The sequence below is a fragment of the Myxocyprinus asiaticus genome, chromosome 11, assembly GCF_019703515.2.
Source record: "Myxocyprinus asiaticus isolate MX2 ecotype Aquarium Trade chromosome 11, UBuf_Myxa_2, whole genome shotgun sequence".
In the NCBI taxonomy this organism is placed as follows: Eukaryota; Metazoa; Chordata; class Actinopteri; order Cypriniformes; family Catostomidae; genus Myxocyprinus; species Myxocyprinus asiaticus.
The window spans coordinates 47,544,372-47,566,524 of record NC_059354.1 but is presented as its reverse complement, the minus strand read 5'-3'; the positions used below and the strand labels follow the sequence as shown (position 1 = coordinate 47,566,524).

Here is a 22,153-nt window from a genome sequence, read left to right as displayed (position 1 = left end):
ACTCATCACATACCTCAGACCAGTGAGAACTCCTTGTGTATTTCCTTTATGACATTTGATTGATAAATTGAGGAAATTCAGAACTCCTACCCCAAGAACAAATGTGCATGGTGTGAAATAGAGCTGGGCGATATATTGAATATTCACCATATATTGCTGATAATTTTAATGCACTTTTTTATTTGGCCATTAAGTTTCCTTAAGAGTGTAGACTAGTTTTGCGATCCATCCTTGTCAAGAATGAGAATGTTAAGACAGATATTTTTAAATAGTGGGTCATTTTTTTAAATGTTCAAATACTTTGTCCTGTCCCATCTGAATATGCAGAAGCCATACATAAGTACACCATTTGTAGGTTGATTTCCTCAAAAAGTGTAAACACTGCGGCTCTGTGGCACTTTCAAAATTCCGTCCTGCCTGACACAACAACATTGACTCAACCAATGGCATGAGTTTGGGGCGGGACCAGCACTAGTACTAAGATGCGATTTTTGATCTTTAGGGTGGGCAAGTGGTTGTCTTTTCATTGGACAAGGAGGGGGGTGTCAGGACACCTCCACCCCTTAGACCAAGCCATGGGTAGGACTATCTGTTCATTTAACCAATGGCAGATGATGGATGTATTCAGAAAAATGTTTGAAAACAACGTTTATTTTTGCAATTCTGTTTGGTGGCGCAGAAATTACACATTTTAGCTTTAAGTGGCAAAGAAGACTCATTATTGTGGATTAGTTCAAACCATTTGTTTCAATCAATCGATAAAAAAAAGATGGACTTGCGTCATCACTCAAAACGGTAAATCTCTGCACCACATTTTTCATATATTCTAATGTGCAGAATAAACATGCCTTGATCATTTTCAACTATAGATTTTCAAATGTTTTAGTTTTGAATCTTCTTGGCAACAATTGCTGTTCCTCTGATTGAATAAAATCAACTTTTTAACCAAATGAAAATTAGATATACTGTATATTGGCGATTGATATATAACCTCCTGAGACCCGAGCGTGACTGCTGCGTGCTTTTCTCATTTCCCTTTTTGATTTGTAACTAGTAGCACCTAATAGACAAGCAAAAAAATATATAGAGAGAGAGAGAGAGAGAGCAAATATGTTTCCAAAAAATTGACGTTAACATATGTGGACAGTGGGACTAAGTTGTGAAATTTTAAATAATACCAAGCTATAGAAAGTCAGATTTTTTGTCGTTGGTTATTCATGTTTTTGAAACATTATAGACAATACAGCTGATTTTCTATAAAGCTGAATAAACGGTTCTGATTAAAAGTAATGGCCAGCATCATCCAATAAATGCCAACGTTAAAATTAAATTCTGTATTATACATTCTGAAATTATGTACTGATTACCATTGCCCCATGTCTGCCAAACATGTTGAGTGGTGCAAACAACATCTGCAGCCTGAAACTGAACTTTAGATCAGATTTTAGGAGTGAATGCACTTGACTGCATAGAAAGCTATAGGATGCATCCTTGCTTTCTTGCTCCCTATTTAGTGATAGATGACTTAACCTACAGTGTGCTGTTTGTCTGCACTGGTCTCAGAACAGTTCGAAATGCACCTTATTTTCATCCTAACGCCATATAAAGCCTCTGAAAGCAACATTTTTCAGCTTTTGGATGAACCCATTGATTCTCAATATGAAAATACAGAGTAAATAGATAGGAATGCATTTACTAATGTTAATGAAAAGAACCCACAAGTGTGTTAATGATGAAAGTTATTCAAAATCAGAGGCAGACTTGCAATAGGGAGAACCAGTACTTTTCCCAGTGGGCCGGTCACGAAACGGGGCCGAACGGGTGAAGATAAGCTGACACAGGCCGCCGCGTTATGCCGAACGGCCCACAACTGGCTGAAGAGGGCTGTAAAACGGTGCCGCGATATGCAGAAAAGGACGGCAACCACCTCTCAACAACATTTGGGCCGGTATGTAAAATCCAGGGCCAATTTCTCTTCCCAGTCTGCCCCTGTTCAAAATAACATAATAATAACAAATTTCAACTTTTGAGGGAATAAGTTCCCAATTTCCACATATGTGGACATCATGTTTATCAGCGTACTGATGCACGAAAATTAGTGCATTTTTAAAGCGGCACATCAAACGATACTAGAGATGCTACTCTATAAAACCAAACAGGTGTCAATGAAAAAACGTAAAGAGGTATTTTACCAGACGCACTTTTGTTGGTGCTGTGCCTGTAGAAGCGTTTCATGGAAATCGACGTCATGCTGTTGTGTCACGTGACTCGGTGCGCCAGTAGTTTAATCCTTAAATGACAGTGTAGAGTGTTGTGAACAGTATTCAGTCGGTTCAAATTAATTTCATTTATGCATTGCGTATAGTGAAGCCAAAATATAACGTCCACACATGTGGACACGGGGTCGCACATGGATAAATACTGAGAATGTTTACTACTGTGCATGCAACCTGCGAGGTGAAGGACTGGCAAATAGGAAAGGCTGTAGCTTTTTTTTTTCTTTAACTTGGCTTATACTGTATATACTTGTGTACTGTTTATCTATAATTGTAATTCAGTTTTGCTGAGTTTCATGAATGCTAAATAAAATGTAACCTAATATAATCTAAACCAGTTTTAAATAAGCAATGCTTATCATACATTATTGAATAATGGGACCTTTGTTCCACATAATAGGAACATATTTATGAAGCAATGCAGGAATTTAAAAACACTACTGTAAAGTCTGTTCGTAAAACGCACATCAACATCTCTCAGGGAAAGAGATGTTTTATGGACACAGCTTTGGTCTCATGTGATTGCTAACTCTAATGAGGAGCACATTAGAACTACCCATAACTTCAGCCATGATCATTTCAACTCAACTGCAATCAGCTGAAGGCATGAGCCTCTTCCGGAAAAGGCCATAGTTTCTCTGCTAATGAGCTATTAAGTGTAAATGCTTCATTTTCTTGTCCTCAGAGGTTTTGTGTGTGAGTGCACGTGTGTCTGACCACAAATGTCTAATGCTTCTGTTTATAAGCAGGCCTAATAGCAAAGATAATGAAGACATTCTTTATATATTATTGATATATTCTTCATGCGTTATAGTTTTAGATGAACACAAATATACAGTAATGTAATGAGACTCCAAGTATCAATAATTAAAATAATTAGAATAATTACTCTCCATTTAGCAAATTAATGGCAAAAACAGAATCAAAACTGAACATCCCACATGAATCAATAATATAACATTACTTTATTAAGCAGTCCCTGTGTTCTCATTTTACAGTTCCATATTAGTTTCTGTAATGTTCCATATATTGTATATTCTGTATTGATAGTTTTATTTCTTATATTGTCCATTATGCCAGGTATAATTACCTACGTAAGACAGTTTACCTACATAAGATCATGCCAACACAATAATCAGTTCTTCATTCATTCATCCAGGATTCATTAACACAATCAGATATTGAAGAGAACATATTTAAGTATGTACATTTGGCCACGCACATTAGATCATCAAGACAATCTTCTTTAAGTGTCTTTAAGTGACTCAGAGACTACGGGTAGAATCTATTCATATTTGATTAATTAATAATCTGAGCTTTTATCTTAGGATGACTCAATCACCTGGCTGGCATACAAGATAAAAATTTTTTCTGATTATTCAATAAAACCTTCTCAGCGTTATCATTTTGCAACTCACCACACCCTGTTATTGTGTCATTTGGGGAGCTTATGGGGAGTTTGTTTTCCACTTAGAGTCATTTTAGATAATGTAGAATGATTTGATTAGATTCACAGGCTGTCCTACATTTGATCCCCATCAGTATGACAATAATTTGATAATTTAAGAAAAACACAGTTAAACTAGGTGTTTCCTTACAAGAGACGTGCCATCCGTGTAGGCTATAAAGTGGCCAATACTGGCACAGAACAGATGGTGTAGTAGCCCTAGTTAGTATATTTGCAGAAGCTAATGGGTGCTGTAATAGCCAGGAAGCTCTGGTCCGAAACACTTATTCAAATGCAAAATGATGCTGCAGTTTCTGTGCTGTTGCTTAGTAACGTGACATCGCAGCCGATCAGGTGGCCACTGGTTGCTGAGAATTCTCATTTAGAACCTGTCCTTTTCCTCTCCCGCTGTTTACATAGTTATTACAGGCATGATATTCCAGATATTACTCAAACATTGTGGTTTAGGGTTTGTTCTAAACATGTTAAAATTCTGCAATTAATTCAGGGTGAACTGCTTACAGACTCTTTTCAAACCTTGTTTTGAAGGTAATCTCTACCTTAGGTTTAATGTTTATTTTTGTTTTGTTTGCTTAACTTTTTACAAAAATTAAAATAAAAGCTTAAATATCTCCTGTTGACTTGACATAACTGACAGAAACGATGCCGTCATAATATTTGCATACTGAATTCCAAATGGTCATCTTTTTTTGTGATTGCCCTTGTCTTGCTTACACTGTACTTAATCATTTATAGCCACCTTTACTCTGCACAGTGATTAGGAATATGATTAGAATGGAAAACTAGCTTACTACTTAGGCTACTTAATACTGCACAGTATATACTGTATACTTCCTACTATTTAAAAAAAAAAAAACAGTAAAGAGAACACGTTATGCAATGATAGCCTAAATGTTTCAAACTGCATGCAACATTGTTGTCAATTACTTTATCACATTAAAGTTATCATCTTTGAAATAAAAATAGTTATTTTGTGTGTTTACTTCCAAATTTGGGTACAAATGTGTTAACTTTTGTAGACTGGTCAATAATGAGTCAAGAAAGTGATATTAAAAATCACAGCTTATATTACTACCAATTAATTTGTCACACTGGAAGTGCAAGCACTGCTGTTTCATTGAGGAAAAGTCAATGTAGTTGGCACTTGTTGCAACACTCATAAAACAGACAAACTGTGGATACGCCATCAAAAATCCACAGTTGCGAAGTTATGCAGGCACATTCAAAAATTAGGGCTTAAAGGAATAGTTCACCTAAAAATGAAAAATCTCTCATCATTTACTCACCCTCATTCAATCCCAGATGTGTATCACTTTCTTTCTTCTGCAGAACACAAAGATTTTTAGAAGTCCATGCAATGCAAATGAATGGTGACCAGCACTTTAAAGCTCCAAAAAGTGCATAAAGGCAGCATAAAAGTAATCCATACAACTCCAGTGGATTTATCCATTAATTCAGAAGTGATATTATAGGTGTAGGTAAGAAATATATTAATGTTTAATTCCTTTTTTACTATAAATTCTCCTCCCTGCCCAAACAAAAGAAGAATGTGAAAGTGAAAGTGGAGATTTATAGTTAAAAAAAGGACTTAAATATTGATCTGTTTCTCACCGACACCCATCATATCACTTCTGAAGACATGGATTTAACCAATGGAGTCGTATGGATTACTTTTGCTTTTTGGAGCTTTAAAGTGCTGATCACCATTCACTTGCATTGTATGGATTTACAGAGCTGAGATATTATTCTAAAAATCTTTATTTGTGGTCAGCAGAAGAAAGAAAGTCATACACATCTGTGATGGCATGAGGATGAGTAAATGATGAGAGAATTTTCACTTTTGGGTGAACTATCCCTTTAATGACTGGTGCATATCAAGCCCGAATCATAAATGTTTTATTGCAAATATTCAATGATCAATTTAAATGCTGGGATTGACTTATGAAATGTATATACCGCCTTGATATTGATAAAGTGATAATGATGTGATGGCTTGTTCTGCACATACAGTAGCAGACACTCTACAGCAGCTTTACAATCTGTTTCGTGGGGAACTACTGTACAGGAAAACCACAAAGGAGGAAGCTACATCCAACAAATGAAACCAGAATTCCCACAGAGAGGTGCCTCTAACCACCACACTTGCGATAAGATTTGAGAATGTTCTTTAACGAGTTGTTGCAAATTTCAAAGAGCACTCTCTGTGATATTGATCAGGCTCTGGGCTGACCAAGTAATTGCATATATAGGCTTTAAAAGTGTTAAAGTGCTTTTGACACTAAGTCACAAAGCACTGTTGCAATCTCCCTTCACCAACAAACCCTCTCAATATCGTCCTTTATCTAGAACACTTGAAGATGCTCATTGTCTTTATGGAATGCATGCAGAAAATGTGCCTATTACCAGACGGATATTAGTGAAATAGATGTTATGAAATTTCACACCTGTCTCTGTGACAGCCTTTGACTCTGTAAATATAGCAAAATGAGCAAGGGTAGAGGCCCGCATTTTTTCAGCAAATCAGAAATGCTCCCTGCCTGTGAATCGTTAAGCATTTTCAGCAATTAGCAGTACTGCTGAAATCTATTCATAACATAAATCTATTTTTATTGTCCAGTCTTCAGTGTTTTCACTCGCATCAACGTAAGTTTTAAATGTGTAAAAACTGGCAAATAATAATAATTTTAAAAACAAATTAAAAAACGTGGCTCCATTGTGCTGACATTTTACAGTAGCAAAGATTATTTAGCAGAGATGGGTCACTTCTATTAAAATGAATTGGAGAAATTGACCATTCGCTAAGCTCCACCCCCCTTAGTTACAGTTGCTCGCTTTGACAAGCTCTGCAGAACTCCCCATTGGAATAAATGGGAGAATCCTAGAGCAAGGCACTAAGGGACTCTGGGAGCAAGGCACTAGGGTCCTCAAAAGTCAATGCACTAGGGAGTAAAGTACTAGGAGGCATGGACGCTGGCTCGTTGTCTGTTTCAGGCATGGACGCTGGCTTGTAGTCCGTGGCAGGCGTAGTCATGACTGCCGGCGACTCAGAGGGCGCGGTCATGACAACCGGTGACTCAGAGGGCGTGGTCAGGACAGCCGGCGACTTAGAGGGCATGGTTACCTGGACCACCGTAGCAGGGACCATCGAGGTTGAGACCACTGGGCCACAGAGTCTGGGACCACTGAGGTAGAGACCACAGGGACCGCCGAGGTTGGGACCACCGGGGTTGGAGACAGAGGGACCTCCATAGCAGGGAGCCTTCTCCTCCTCCTCCTCCTTTTAGTGCACACTGCCTCTGGTGAAAGAGCGCTGGGTACCGCCTCTTGCAAGATAGTGTTGGGTGCCGCAGTGGAAGCACTGTTTTAGCCCACAGTGTAGGAGGAGAAGCTGAGCCTTAACAAGTAATCGATATATTCCACCAAGGAGAGTTCACATCTGCCTCCTGGCAGACATGATTTTATAGGCTCATTGAGCCCGAAAATGAAAAATGTCCTTAAGCTCTATGTCTCCCCAATTTAGAATGTTGGCTTGCGCACAAAACAATTCCACATACTCCTCAATGGAATTAGTTCCCTGCCATAGAGACATGAGTTCTATGGCTGCTAGATCCATGGTGGGTCAGTTCTTCTGTAATGAATGCCAAGGTAAGAGAGGTGGATCTAATCGTGTTTAATAAAAACTCAAAACAAACTCAAAATGTCAAGAAATACAGGAAACTCAAGAAACTGGAACACAACAAACATTTCAGCCTACAAAGGAAAAGAACTAACAGAGAATGCATGGGAACACAGGGATTAAATACACAAATTGATGATGAGAAAACAAGGAGCACCTGGAACTAATAAGCACAAGAACCAATGAACAAAGACAAGGAAAAGAACTATAAAACCATTAATCAAAAGAAATAAACATACATAGTGACCCCTAGTGGTCACCAGGGTAATCCTTACAACAGCGATTACACATCTAATAACATTAGCGTAAGTGAACAGAGCTGTTAATAATGTATCATAACACACTCATTTTGATGCTGTGAACTGTTTATTTACTATCGCTTTTACTATGACTTGAATCAATCAATAAATGAATAGCCAGAAGTGCTTTTAAGGCAGGGCTTAGTCAAGGGTCAATTGGAAAGCTCAACCAAGGAGCTCTGAACAGTCAACGGGTGTAGAAAGGAAGGCCTTACTTTTAGTTAAAAGACATCACCTGTCAATAAGCTCTAGAACGTGCATGCACATTAGCTATACAAGCCGGGAAATTTCGTTTTTTTAGCATGATATGAGGTAAAGAATCACAATTTATAATTCCAGTATTGTAAAATGTTCTTTGATCGTAATCTTGACCAACCGTTTTTTAGATTTCGGTCTTTACCCATTCATGTATATAGGAGCTGCTCTGGCATGACTGGAAATAGCCTCCCGAGAGCATTCCAAAGATGGCCGACAGTGGACTGACTTGCTAGACAGACTTTGACAATAGACCGTCTTTTGACAGTGCCTCACCCTAGTGGGTATATATGATATGAAGCAATAGCCCAAGGTTAGTTATGCTGATATCATTAACTACTCCAAGTTGTTATGACAGCCAAGAACTGCACACAAGTTGAGCCTAAACAAATTTTTCTCCAACTAACACTGACTGTTGTTCTCCGTCTGTATCGCTCCTTTCGGTAGCTTTTACATTGTTTATTATGGACACAAATCATCATTGCGCCACCCAGTGGGTGGTCAGGAACACTGCGATTGCTGACCCGTTGCGCATCTACTTCAGTCAAGTCATTTTTATTTGTATAGCGCCTTTCACAACACACATCATTTCAAAGCAGCTTTACATTCAGCCACTGTATTATCCCGTTCATCTGAAATAAAATTATAATACTTACCAGGTATCATAAGTGTAAATCTTTTTGCCGTGAATTTTATTCGTTACATATTAAAATAACTTCTGACTGTTATGTATAAAGCCAGCTTGTGATGTTTCCAGTGCCTGGTCTATTAATTTAAACACACTTTTGCTGCTTACTACATCATGTAAACACAGTTTAACATCAATAACATTATAATAGCAATTATATAATTAGTAAATATTCCTACAAGTGGATTTATGTTGGAAAATAAAATGGATACAGGTTATTCACATTCAACCATTGCATCTACTCAAGCACACAGCTGATTGGTCCGACTCTATCGCTATGGCTGTGTTTCGTTTCGAAGGCTGCGTGCTAGGTAGGATGCGTCCTTTGAAGGCTGCAGTATACCGAACGTCCTCCTTTAAACAAGTCTCGTTTAAACGAGACGGCCTTCGTAGGACAAACGGAGACGGAACGTAACATGGTTGCTATGACAGTACGCCACTCTTTAACAAGTGCAAGCGCTTCGAGTGAGAAGGAACAACGTGCCTTTGGGAGGGAATATATGAGGTCAAATTTAGGAGAGTTATAATGATGTAAAGAGAAAAGAAAATAGATTTTACAGGTGTAGATTTACTCTAATACTTTATTTTAATTATATATTAATATAATTATACATATTATATACTCTGCACCCATCTACTGAGGTACTTCAACTTGGGAATTAACATTGCTTACATTTGAACATCATATTTACGAGCAAATTGGCGTCATTTTTTTTAGACATGTCCGTTGAAGCAAAGAATTGTGGGTTGTGAGTGCCCACGAAGGATACACCTCATGCATCCTCCGAATTCCCATGAAAGAAGGTCACATTCGAAGGCTGCATTCGAAGTGTCCTACTCGCTTTTCTGAAACGAGACAGCCTCGATGATGTATGCGGCCGACAAATGCGACCTCCGGAGGATGCAGCCTTCCAAACGAGATACGGCCTATAGCTGTGTCTGAAACCACCCCCATCCACTATACAGTGCACTATTTTGAGTGTCCGCTATTTTGTAGGATTGTCTGAATTCTGAGTGAGCCACTCGTTCCCTACTTTTGCTCACTCATTATTACCCACAATGCACTCTAATTTCGAGTGTACATTTGATGTGCACTTGATGATGGTTAATTGCCCACAATCCACCACGGGGAAGACGTACGAGCTGGGAGTTTACTGCTTCCTTCACTCCTGCAATGTTTTCTTTCATGCTGAATGTATTAAATTACTTTTTGACAAACCATTAGTTGATTAAAATAACATAATAACATATAGAGAGGCAAAACACACAGATACATTTTAAAATGTACACTTTATTTGATCAAATGTGTTTACTCTTTATATTAACACACAGTATATATTAAAAATAACAAACAGAATGAAGATTTATTGTATCAATATATTATTTAATAAGAATAACTAGTAAGAACTTTAAAAGTTCATATGTTGTTTCTGTGACAGCCCTAGAGCTCCGACACTCGGTGTATACGTCATCGTCCAAATCACTCACTCATTTCGTTCACTCACTGCTGAGATATAGTGCACTAACTGCCATTCACTATATAGGAAATAGTGAATGAGTGAATGATTTCGGACACAGCCTATGTAATTTAGAATGTTCGCTTCGACACTTTCAAGCCATGTCAATAGACGCATCTAGTGCCAGATTCATGAAAAAATTCTTAAAGTGATCTCACCCAAAAATGAAATTCTCTCATCATTTACTCACCCTCAGAGACTTGTGTCTCTGCATAACATAAATAGGTGTTTTCCAATCAGTGGGCATTTTTAAACTGGAATAGGCATTTTTCAACCGCTTTACACGATTTGCCTACTACTCTGAGATTCCCTACTTTCATTGGATAGTTCAGAAATGCCCATCCTGATTCAGAAACACCCACTGATTAATGCATTGAGATTCCCTACTTTCATTGGAAAGTTGAAAAATAATAAACAATATTTCTGGCCCTTAAAGGGATAGTTCACCCAAAAATAAAAATTCTGTCATCATTTACTCACCCTCATGACATCCCAGATGTGTATGACTTTCTTTCTTCTGCAGAACACAAATGAAGAATTTTAGAAGAATATTTCAACTCTTTAGGTCCATACAATGCAAGTGAATGGGTGCCAACATTTTGAAGCTCCAAAATGCACATAAACACAGCATATAAGTAATCCATGCGACTCCAGTGGTCCAAATCTTCTGAAGCGATATGATGTGGGTGAGAAACAGTTCAATATTTAAAGCAGCACTATGTAACTTTGTGCTCTCTAGTGACATCTGTGGTTGAAACTTAAAATTGCAAGCAATTTGATGAAGAACATTTTACATCCGCCGTGTTTCTGCACTGCTCTTCTGGCGGATGAATCTCATGATTTGAACTTACCTGTACATCACCTGTGTGTGATCATGCCAGGGAGATATTTAGAGCCGGAGTCATAACGTCCAATTTTCATGTTGAAATTATGTTATACGATTAAACATTTAAAACTGAAATATTACTTGCTTTGATGAGGATAAACAACACTCTTATTTACATATTTGGAATTATTGAATTTTACACTTTTAGCGCTTTTACAAAGAGAACAGGGGACTCTCTTCAACCACCACCAGTTACCAGTATATTTTAATAGGATTATTCAAGTGTTTATCTACTATTAATGTCTGTATTGTCTACACTTATCAATTTAAGAGGTGAAACTTGTGAAATGGCCTGGGGTTAAATGGGGATTTTGGAAGTGGGGAACCCTAAAATCGGGTGAATTGGGGGAAACAAACTCCTTCTACACACTTTTAATCAAATTGTTATTCTAATAAGATAATTTGTAATGAAAAAAATTGCATTAAATTATAAAAGAATTGCATTGCGTGAACTACGTGAAGCATTTTCACAAGTAAATCCACTTGTTTCAAAGGAAAACAGAACACAAAACAAAAACAAATTGGTGAATCAACAAAAATGGAGTACAAAATAAATGAACGACAGTGAAACCTTTTACAGTGTGTCAGTCGAGTGGTGTTTTGATCTCAAATTGTATGATATTTTGATCTATGTTGAAGACGCTGTGGATGTGAGTGATTCTGGATTCAAAACCCCTTCATGAATACAACCTTTTTAGAAACTATGCAAAATCGCTACTGCATATCAGTGGATTTAAGAAAATGGTGAGCAGTTGTTTCCATATTACGCGATTCCTATTTAATGGAGATAGGACCACGGTGCGCTACAGAAGCGAAATGCGCGTCTGTATGCGAGGGCGCGTTATCTTGTGCTGCTCACGTATACACTGATCAGCTACAACATTAAAACCACAAACAGGTGAAGTGAATAACATTGATTATTTCATTACAATGACACCTGCCAAGGGGTGGGACATATTAGGCAGCAAGTGAACAGTCAGTTCTTGAATTTCATGTGTTGGAAGCAGGAAAAATGGGCAAGCGTAAGGATCTGAGCGACTTTGACAAGGGCTAAAATGTGATGGCTAGATGACTGGGTCAGAGCATCTCCATAACGGCAGGTCTTGTGGGGTGTTCCTGGTATACAGTGGTTAGTACCTACCAAAGTGGTCCAAGGAAGGACAGCTGGTGAACCAGTGACAGGGTCATGTGCACCCAAGGCTCATTGAGCCCAAGGCGCATGGGGAGCGAAGGCTAGCCTGTCTGGTCCGATCCCACAGAAGAGCTACTGTAGCACAAATTGCTGAAAAACGTAATACTGGCCATGATAGAAAGGTGTCAGAACACACAGTGCATCGCAGCTTGCCGTGTAGGGGCTGTGTAGCCGCAGACCAGTCAGAGTGCCCATGCTGACCCCTGTCCACCGCCAAAAGCCCCTACAATGGGCACGTGAGCGTCAGAACTGGACCATGGAACAATGGAAGAAGGTGGCCTGGTCTGATCAATCATGTTTTCTTTTAGATCATGTGGACGGCCGGGTGCGTGTGCGTCGTTAACCTGGGGAAGAGATGGTAGCAGGATGCACTATGGGAAGAAGCCAGACAGTGTGGAGGTAGTGTGATGCTCTGGGCAATGTTCTGCTGGGAAACCTTGGGTCCTGGCATTCATGTGGATGTTACTTTGACACGTACCACTTACCTTAAGATTGTTGCAGACCACATACACCCCTTCATGGCAACGGTATTCCCTGATGGCAGTGGCCTCTTTCAGCAGGATAATGCGCCCTGCCACACTGCAAAAACTGTTCAGGAATGGTTTGAGGAGCATGACAAAGAGTTCAAATTGTTGACTTGGCCTCCAAATTCCCCAGATCTCAATCTGATTGAGCATCTATGGGATGTGTTGGACTAACAAGTCTGATCCATGGAGGCCCCACCTCGCAATTTACAGGATTTAAAGGATCTGCTGCTAACGCCTTGGTGCCAGATACCACAAGACACCTTCAGAGGTCTTGTGGAGTCCATGCCTCAATGAGTCAGAGCTGTTTTGGCAGCAAGAGGGGGACCTACATGATATTAGGCAGGTGGTTTTAATGTTGTGGCTGATCGGTGTATGCTGCCTCTACCAGTCCACAACTGACTACAGCAAAGCATAATGAACTTGAAATATTTTTGAACAAGTACACTCGCTAAAATAGAGAAGGAATGTGTCAAATGGATCAAACAAAAGCCACATCGGAAAATATAAGAAATGGAAAGGATTGGCAAACTGTTTGCATTTTTTATTTTTTATTTTATATTTTTGGAATCGAAGGAACCGTTCCAGCCCAATTTAATCCCTGGATATGGCTGATATGAGTTCAATGGAAGACTTTATTTTTTATATTTTATATTGTACAGCCTCAGTTGATAATACAAGTGAACCGTAATACTATAACCATGCAGTGCACACAATAACACAGTAAACTAAAAACATTCAACAAGAATTCAATACATATGAGATTAAAATATATTTAATTAAACATGAAATAATATGCCTGAATTTGCAATTTCAGAAGTCATGAATATTAGTAAACATGTCACAGTAACTTCCCCCAACAACGCAGATACATCGCCATTGGTTAACACAAGAGAAATCTTCGATTCATAAAAGCATGACAACCACACTTATAGCTTCAGTAACCCTACCAGGAAACATTTCCAAGCATTATAGCAGTTAAACAACTTTGCCAAATGGATAATAGATATAAATACAATACATCCAGATTGCTGTGATGCTGTCCTGAACTATGTGAGTGTTACTGACTGAACTGAACAGCGTAGCCCAGAACATGAGACAGCCGGTACTTCTTTCCTGTGTTTACGGACATGACGTAATGACGCAAGGATGAACGACATAAGCCAGCGATTTTGCACCAAATCTGACCTGACAGTTCAAAATACAAATCATTTTTATAAGCTTATTGGAGTGAATTGGGGTAAGGTAAGGACAAACCAAAAAAAAAAAAAAATACAAAATCTTACGTAGTGCAGCTTTAAGTTAGAAATTAAGAAGAAAATGGTAGTTAAGAAGAATTTTCTTCTAAGAACATTTCGTGAATCCGGCCCATGTTGCAAGTCCCACTACTAGAAAACTGCCATGTGCTGATAGCAGCCTGATTTACTCTTTCTTTGATGATAATGATTATCTGTCAGTGTGTATATGGAATGGTTTCGGACAGGCCAGGCTGGGAAAGGTCCTCTTTAGGACAGTGTTTTGGCTGAACTCAGGCCTCTAGATGCTGACCTGCAGGTCACAGCACTGTCCCAGCTTTGATTTCATTATCAATAAGCTCAAATTTTGTGTTCTGTAATTGTGTTATCACATTAACGCTGGGATGAGCATGAGAGAACATTACATTTCACATGCTGTGTGGCCAATGTTCACTACAAGACGACAGGAGAGAGTCAAACCTAACCTAAGTGTGGTCAGTCATTATCTCAGTACAGAAAATATTTCAACAGGTGAAGCCCTTTAAGTTATAACAATTTCAGGAAAGTGGATACATTTAGAGCCATACAAAAAATGCTTACATTTTAGAGTCCTCTGTGCATTTTATTAGTGAATAATGAATTGATTTACTTGGTATTCGAAATATAAAGGATAAAAAGTTATGCAATATTATCAGGCCTCAAGTTACACTGAAACTCCCTCCTTGTGAACTTTGGCACAATTTGGCACTCATTTGATGCAAATATCAAAGGGATCAAGGTTTGGCTGGCTAACATGGTCCAGTTAGAACCTGTAGTAAGCACACCATTCTGGGAGCACATGGCATTCTTGTAGCCATGTATTTTGGCTAAATCTTTTTGGCAAGCAACATATAAATCACAAGGGTTTCATTATATTGTCATAGATGTTTTGTGATTGACCAATGAGCCGAGCAACTGTCATTGAGATGAATGGAAATGAGAATGGATCGCTCTCTCTTGGTATTATAGCTCCTTGCAAATGCCCCTAAGCTGAACAATAATACAGTACAATTAAAAAGGAGCATATGGGCATTATTAATCATTATTTTAATATCATTATTTTTAATTCAACATTCATGGATGTACATTTCCAATCAGAAGCCTATTTTTTATAATTATCAAAGACATTAGAATTTAAAGATACTGTCATGATTAGTACTATCAGGAAAGCTGTTTTAACAGTAAATGTCTTTATTTATTTGTATAGGGACAATACAAAGATAAAAATAAACATTGAAAAAACATACTTTTTTATTTGCACATTACATAATCAAAGATCAATGAGTGCTGCAAGGACATACAGAAAAGTGAGGAAAAGTCAGTGTCAGAAAAAAAAATATATATATATATATATATATATATATATATATATATATATATATATATATATATATATATATATATATATATATACACATATATATAAACAGTGTTTGGTGCAATGCATTACAAAGTGATTAATTACTGTAGTTAAATTACTTTTTAATTGGAAAAAGTAAAGTAAGGGATTACTCTTAATTTTTCAGTAATTTAATTACAGTTACTTCTGATGTAATTGTGTTAAATACTATAGAACAATTCTATATAAAACAATAGTGAATTTAAAATAGAAATGTAACATCTAATGTTAAAATGTTTTTAAATTTAACGCAGCCCCCTTAAATTCTTTGGCCAGTTCATGAATAATTTATTAGATTTTACATGATTTATTTGAAAGAATTAAAAGAACAGTTTCTTGTCTATCCTTGTATTTTCATCTGGTCGAGTTTGATAAGGGTTTTAGAAAGTAATTAGTAATAAGTAATGTAATTACTTATCTCCAGTGTTGGGTACGTGATTTGTCCCCTAAGCTGGTAAGATGATGTCATGGTGAAATCGTTCCAGATCGTTAATTTTACAGTAGGTATGAGGTCGTCTGATAAGTCCACACATTGTGCTGAAACCTGCTAATACTGTGGAGGGTGTGGTGTAAGGGACCATCTGAAAAGTCCACACATTGTGCTAAAACTGTGGATTTTATATTGAAAAACAGAAGGTTCAATATAAATGTTCAATAAGATGTACACAATTACACAGATCTAACAATGTATGAATACAATCACTGAGTCATAAGACAAGAAGTATAGGAGAAGGACAAAAATAATAAGTAAATAGCAAAAAAAAAAAAAAAAAAAAAAAAAGCATAAAAAAAACAACAATATATAAACCAACACAGATGTATACATAAATAAGATAAAGAAGATACATAAACTAAGAAATAAAAATACATACATATATATATATATAGCTAAAAAATGTTATATATATTTTTTATTTATTTATTTATTTATTTATTTTTTATAAGTCATGGGTCAGGAAAGTTCTCAGCATATAAGAAAGGATGTTCACTTTTTATTATTAATAACTCAAAAAGCATGTATCGCTAAAACTGTGAAGGATGTGGTAAGGTACCATCTTAATACATGGTCTGTTTCTTGGTATTATTCATCTTCAGTGTAGTATTACTGACCGATACTGTAACTGATTATTTGTTTAGAAGAAAAGGAAACTATTCCCCACTTGTTTCATTTGTTGAAGTCAGCAGTTTACATACACCTTAGTCAAATACATTTAAACTCAGTTTTTCACAATTCCTGACATTTAATCATAGAAAACATTCCCTGTCTTAGGTCAGTTAGGATCACTACTTTATTTTAAGAATGTGAGATGTCAGAATAATAGTAGAGAGAATGATTTATTTCAGCATTTATTTCTTTCATCACATTCCCAGTGGGTCAGAAGTTTACATACACTTTGTTAGTATTTGATAGCATTGCCTTTAAATTGTTTAACTTGGGTCAAACTTTTTGGGTATCCTTCCACAAGCTTCTCACAATAAGTTGCTGGAATTTTGGCCCATTCCTCCAGACTGAACTACTGTAACTGAGTCAGGATTGTAGGCCTCCTTGCTCGCACACGCTTTTTCAGTTCTGCCCACACATTTTCTATCAGATTGAGGTCAGGGCTTTGTGATGGCCACTCCAATACCTTGACTTTGTTGTCCTTAAGCCATTTTGACACAACTTTGTATGTATGTTTGGGGTCATTGTCCATTTGCGACTGAGCTTTAACTTCCTGGCTAATGTCTTGAGATGTTGCTTCAATATATCCACATCATTTTCCTTCCTCATGATGACATCTATTTTGAAAAGTGCACCAGTCCCTCCTGCAGCAAAGCACCCCACAACATGATGCTGCCTCCCCCATGCTTCACGGTTGGGATGGTGTTCTTCGACTTGCAGGCCTCACCCTTTTTCCTCCAAACATAACGATGGTCATTATAGTAAAACAGTTCACATTTTGTTTCATTAGACCAGAGGACATTTCTCCAAACAGTAAGATCTTTGTCCCCATATGTACTTGCAAACTGTAGTCTGGCTTTTTTATGGCAGTTTTGGAGCAGTGGCTTCTTCCTTGCTGAGAAGCCTTTCAGGCTATGTCAATATAGGACTCGTTTTACTGTGGATATAGATACTTGTCTACCTGTTTCCTCCAGCATCTTCACAAGGTCCTTTGCTGTTGTTCTGGGATTGATTTGCAATTTTTGCACCAAACTAGGAGACTCTTTGCATCTCTAGGAGACAGAATGCGTCTCCTTCCTGAGCGGTATGATGGCTGCGTGGTCCCATGGTGTTTATACTTGGGTACTATTGTTTGTACAGATAAACGTGGTACCTTCAGGCGTTTAGAAATTGCTCCAAAGGATGAACCAGATTTATGGAGGTCCACACATTTTTTATTTATTTTTTCTGAGGTCTTGGCTGATTTCTTTTGATTTTCCCATGATGTCAAGCAAAGAGGTACTGAGTTTAAAGGTAGGCCTTAAAATACATCCACAGGGACACCTCCAGTTTAATACACCTCCTATAAGAAGCTAACTGGCTAATTGTCTAAAGGCTTGACATAATTTTCTGGAATTTTCCAAGCTGCTTAAAGGCACAGATAACTTAGTGTATGTAAACTTCTGACCCACTGGAATAGTGATATAGTCAATTTAAAGTGAAACAATCCGTCTGTAAACAGTTGTTGGAAACATTACTCGTGTCATGCACAAAGTAGATGTCCTAAATGACTTGCCAAAACTATAGTTTGCCAATATGAAATATGTGGAGTGGTTACAAAATGAGTTTTAATGACTTCAACCTAAGTGTATGTAAACTTCTGACTTCAGCTGTATGTTCTTTCTCTAAATATTTGTGGTCTTATATTTGATTTGCTTTATTTCTTACATTTCACCACTTTTTAATAATTTTTCTATAACTATCTTTTTCATAATTACAAAATGATTAATAAGGAAATAGATAATATGGTACATTTTATTTTATAATAGGTAGGCTAAATACCATATTCATAAGGAAAGTTACCTTAAATTCAAACCCAATATTTTTTTTGCCAAATGGACTCTGTTATGTAGGGTTCTATTATCTTCCCTTCTGAAAATATCCTCCAATAAGAAAGCATATAAACATCCCTTATTATTGAACGAAATTTAGATCAATTGTATTTATTTTCCTTGTTTAAATATCCCCCCTATATTTTTATATTTGTGTTCTGTAAAATGTATCTTTTATGCAAAACAAATAAATGAATGAATAAATAAATTAATAAATAAAGACTAATAATGGAGTGTGGTGCCACCACGTGTTACCAAAAAGTATTGCGCCACTGTTTTTTTTTTTTTTTTTTTTTTTAAGTCAGAGCCCCTCACGTCACTTCCTGGTTTTCAGGCGGAAATAGCGGAGCTTGTTTGGTTACTATGACGCTTCATCATCAAAAATGGCGAGAAACGGATAAAAAGTATCCAATTTGCCGCGAAGAAACGTATTTTTTGTTTCCTTTCACAGTTGTTTCGACAGCTGCTGTGTGTTGACACGATGTCGGGCGTTGATGATGAAGAGTCAACGCTTGTAAGTGATGAAAATATTAAACTTCTTGTGAAAATTCAACAAATAAGACGGATGATAATAATGTAGCGGGTCTTTATGCATCATACATAAAATGTAAACACTCTGTTTTGTTGACATGCGTTTAGTTTTTTTGATGTTTTAAAAATATCCGTGCAAGACACTATTCTACAAGCAAGACAAGCAGGGAAATGTGTTAGCGTCATTGCCACACAAAATCAGTTGTTTTTGGAAGAAATTGTAAGTTTCATCCAGCGAATCAGTCTTACAGCAACATGAGCTGATGTTGTCAGTGCATACCTGCTGAATTTACAATTGCAGTGGCATTTCTATCTGAAGTTGTTTCATCTTCCATGCTAATCAATTCCTATCTTTTCCCATTTCATTCAAGGTAGAACTAAATAATGGTAAAAAGATTTTTTTCAAAACCTTCAAAAATGTTTATATTTTTAAAACGCGCGCGCGCCCCCACACACACACACACACACACACACACACACACATGTTGGTGCAGCTATCATTATGAGGACTCTCCATAAACACAATGATTTTTATACTGTACGAACTATAGATTCTATCCCCTAACCCTAACCCTAAACCTAACCCTCACAGAAACCTTTCTGCATTTTTACATTTAAAAAAAAAAAAAACATAGTTTTTTTTTTTTTTTTTTTTTTTTTTTAAGCAATTTGAATTATGGGGACACTAGAAATGTCCTCATAAACCACATTTATAGCATAATACCCTTGTAATTACCAGTTTGTAACCTAAAAAAAAGTCCTCCTACCCCCCCCCCCCCCCCACACACACACACACACATGTAGAAGCAGTAGTTTTAATTAAAAAATTGTATTAGTGCCAATTGGTTTTGTGTAAATTATTAAATCAAATATTTTTAATTTAATGTTTAACTTATTTTAATTAATGCCCAAGACACTATGTTTTACAACTAATATTTTGGGCTTATTTTATGACTTTCTTTGAACTGGAAAAGTGGATTATAGAGCAGTGACTGTTACATAATCAATTGATATAATCCTAAATACTGTATTACATATTAGATTAAATACTAAACCAAGTTACAGTACATTTTTAAGAATGTATATGTGACCTGCTCTATCATTTTGAGTCACTTTGTCCCAGAGATACAATTTGAGTTTTATGCACTGAAGTAAAAAGGAAAGCATTTCAATTGTTTATATCTCGACAACGGTTTAGAGTATAAACATTACATTAATATGGTTAGAAAGCTTAGACTTCGCATAAAACTCCAAATCTAAAAGTTACAGGGTAAAAGTTACTCAAAATGATGGCGCGGTATTGGACAGTATATTTTTTATTATTGGAATTGTTTACAGTGCAGTTTGACTTTTTGCCATCCAAACGTGAGTCAAAGAATCTGCCATCGCAACTGTAGACTGACCCTATCTTCTGTTTCAGGCCTTGATCTTATACTACTGCCAGGAAAAATACTACAATCATGCCGTAGATGTTTCCAGTGAAGCTCAACGGAAATTCAGCCATGATCCAATCTTCACATTCCTCCATGCATATGGACTGCTCATGCAAGGTAAGGAAAACCCACCGTTCACTGGCTGAATTTCTCAGCATCTCAGGAAGTAGATGGGTTTTAAGGCCCTTTCTTATTTTATTTTGACAGATCAAGTGCTGGATGCCATTCAAGAGTTGGAGCAGCTGAAGGAGAAGAGAGATGTTTCTCTGTGTGCTCTCATGGCTCTGGTTTATGCCCACAAGAAAAGACCAAACCCTGGTAGGTCTAATTCACTCAAGATTTGCTAGGGTAGTTTGGTTGGTTGCTAGGGTGTTGCTAGGTGGCTGCTAGGATGTTCTGGGTGGTTGCGTACTTGCTCAAGTCAAAAGAGCCCACCCAAAATCTCTCCACCAGGCGAAAATATAAGGAGTATTTCACCCAAAAATGAAAATTCTCACCTTCATGTTGTTCCAAACTTGCAGCTCTTTTTCATACAACACCAGTTCATAGTAACCACAGCTGATAAGCTCCAAAAAGAACAAAAACACCAAAAATATAATATAAGTGGGGCCTGGGGAGCTCAGCAAGTAAAGACGCTGACTGCCACACCTGGAGTCGCAAGTTCGAATCCAGGGCGTGCTGAGTGACTCCAGTCAGACTTCCTATGCAACCAATTGGCCCGGTTGCTAGGGTGGGTAGAGTCACATGGGGTAACCTCCTCGTGGTTGCTATAATGTGGTTCTAGCTCTCGGTGGGGTGCGTGGTGAGCTGTGCGTGGATGCCGCGGTGTATAGCGTGAGCCTCCACACGCGCTAGATCTCCGCGGTAACGCACTCAACAAGCCACGTGATAAGATGCACGGTTTGACGGTTTCAGACGCGGAGGAACTGAGATTCGTCCTCCACCACCTGGATTGAGGCGAGCCACTACACCACCACGAGGACCTAAAGCGCATTGGGAATTGGGCATTCCAAATTGGGGAGAAAAGGGGAGAAAATCAAAAAAATTTTTTTATATAAATATATAAGTAGTCCATATGACATTTCAGTGCTTGACTGAATGTTACTTGACTTAGATAACTTAATGTTATTGTTTTTGTCCCTCTTTGGAGCTTGACAGCTGTGGTCAACATCAACTGTCATTGTATGGAAAAAGACTATGAACATATTGGTTTGGAACGTCATAAGAGTGACAAGAGTTTTCATTTTTAGGTGAACTATCCCTTTAAGTCACCTACTATGAAAGGTGCCTGCACTTTAAAACCAAAGTTCACAGTCACACGTTCTGTTTCAACTTCACCTTTGACTTCCTTTGCTTGCGTGTAGATCGTGATGTGATTCAGGAGTTGGATGGAAGGGTGAAGGAGGAGAGGAAGACGGCGAGTCCTAAAGCGCTGTATTACACTGGATTGCTGCTTTGGCTGCTGGGTCGCAGTGAGAAAGCCAGAGAGTATGTGGATAGAATGATCAAGATCTCCAGTGGAGCTAAAGAGGTCAGATCTTCTGATGCATCTCCTTTAGAGAATTCTGCTAAGTGAGCTTTCCATATTGACAAACTAATTTATCAGAATGCCAGTATATGTTATGTTGTATTACGTGTTTAGGCCATACTCATTTTGTTCTATTTGAAATTTCGTTATTAAACATTAGACTTGTGTGCCAGC

The 22,153-nt window shown here is 37.6% G+C and overlaps 1 protein-coding gene across 1 annotated transcript in view; it reads left to right on the top strand.

The window, feature by feature from the left end:
* Window positions 1–18,857: 18,857 nt before the first annotated feature.
* ttc21b (tetratricopeptide repeat domain 21B) overlaps window positions 18,858–22,153 on the top strand; it is a 40,190-nt gene continuing 36,894 nt past the window's right edge. Inside the window, exons 1-4 of the mRNA XM_051710273.1 lie at window positions 18,858–19,001; window positions 20,439–20,568; window positions 20,659–20,769; window positions 21,816–21,982. Of these exons, the coding sequence (XP_051566233.1) occupies window positions 18,969–19,001; window positions 20,439–20,568; window positions 20,659–20,769; window positions 21,816–21,982 (441 nt within the window). The 5' untranslated portion in view covers window positions 18,858–18,968. The remainder of the gene's footprint in view (window positions 19,002–20,438; window positions 20,569–20,658; window positions 20,770–21,815; window positions 21,983–22,153) is intronic.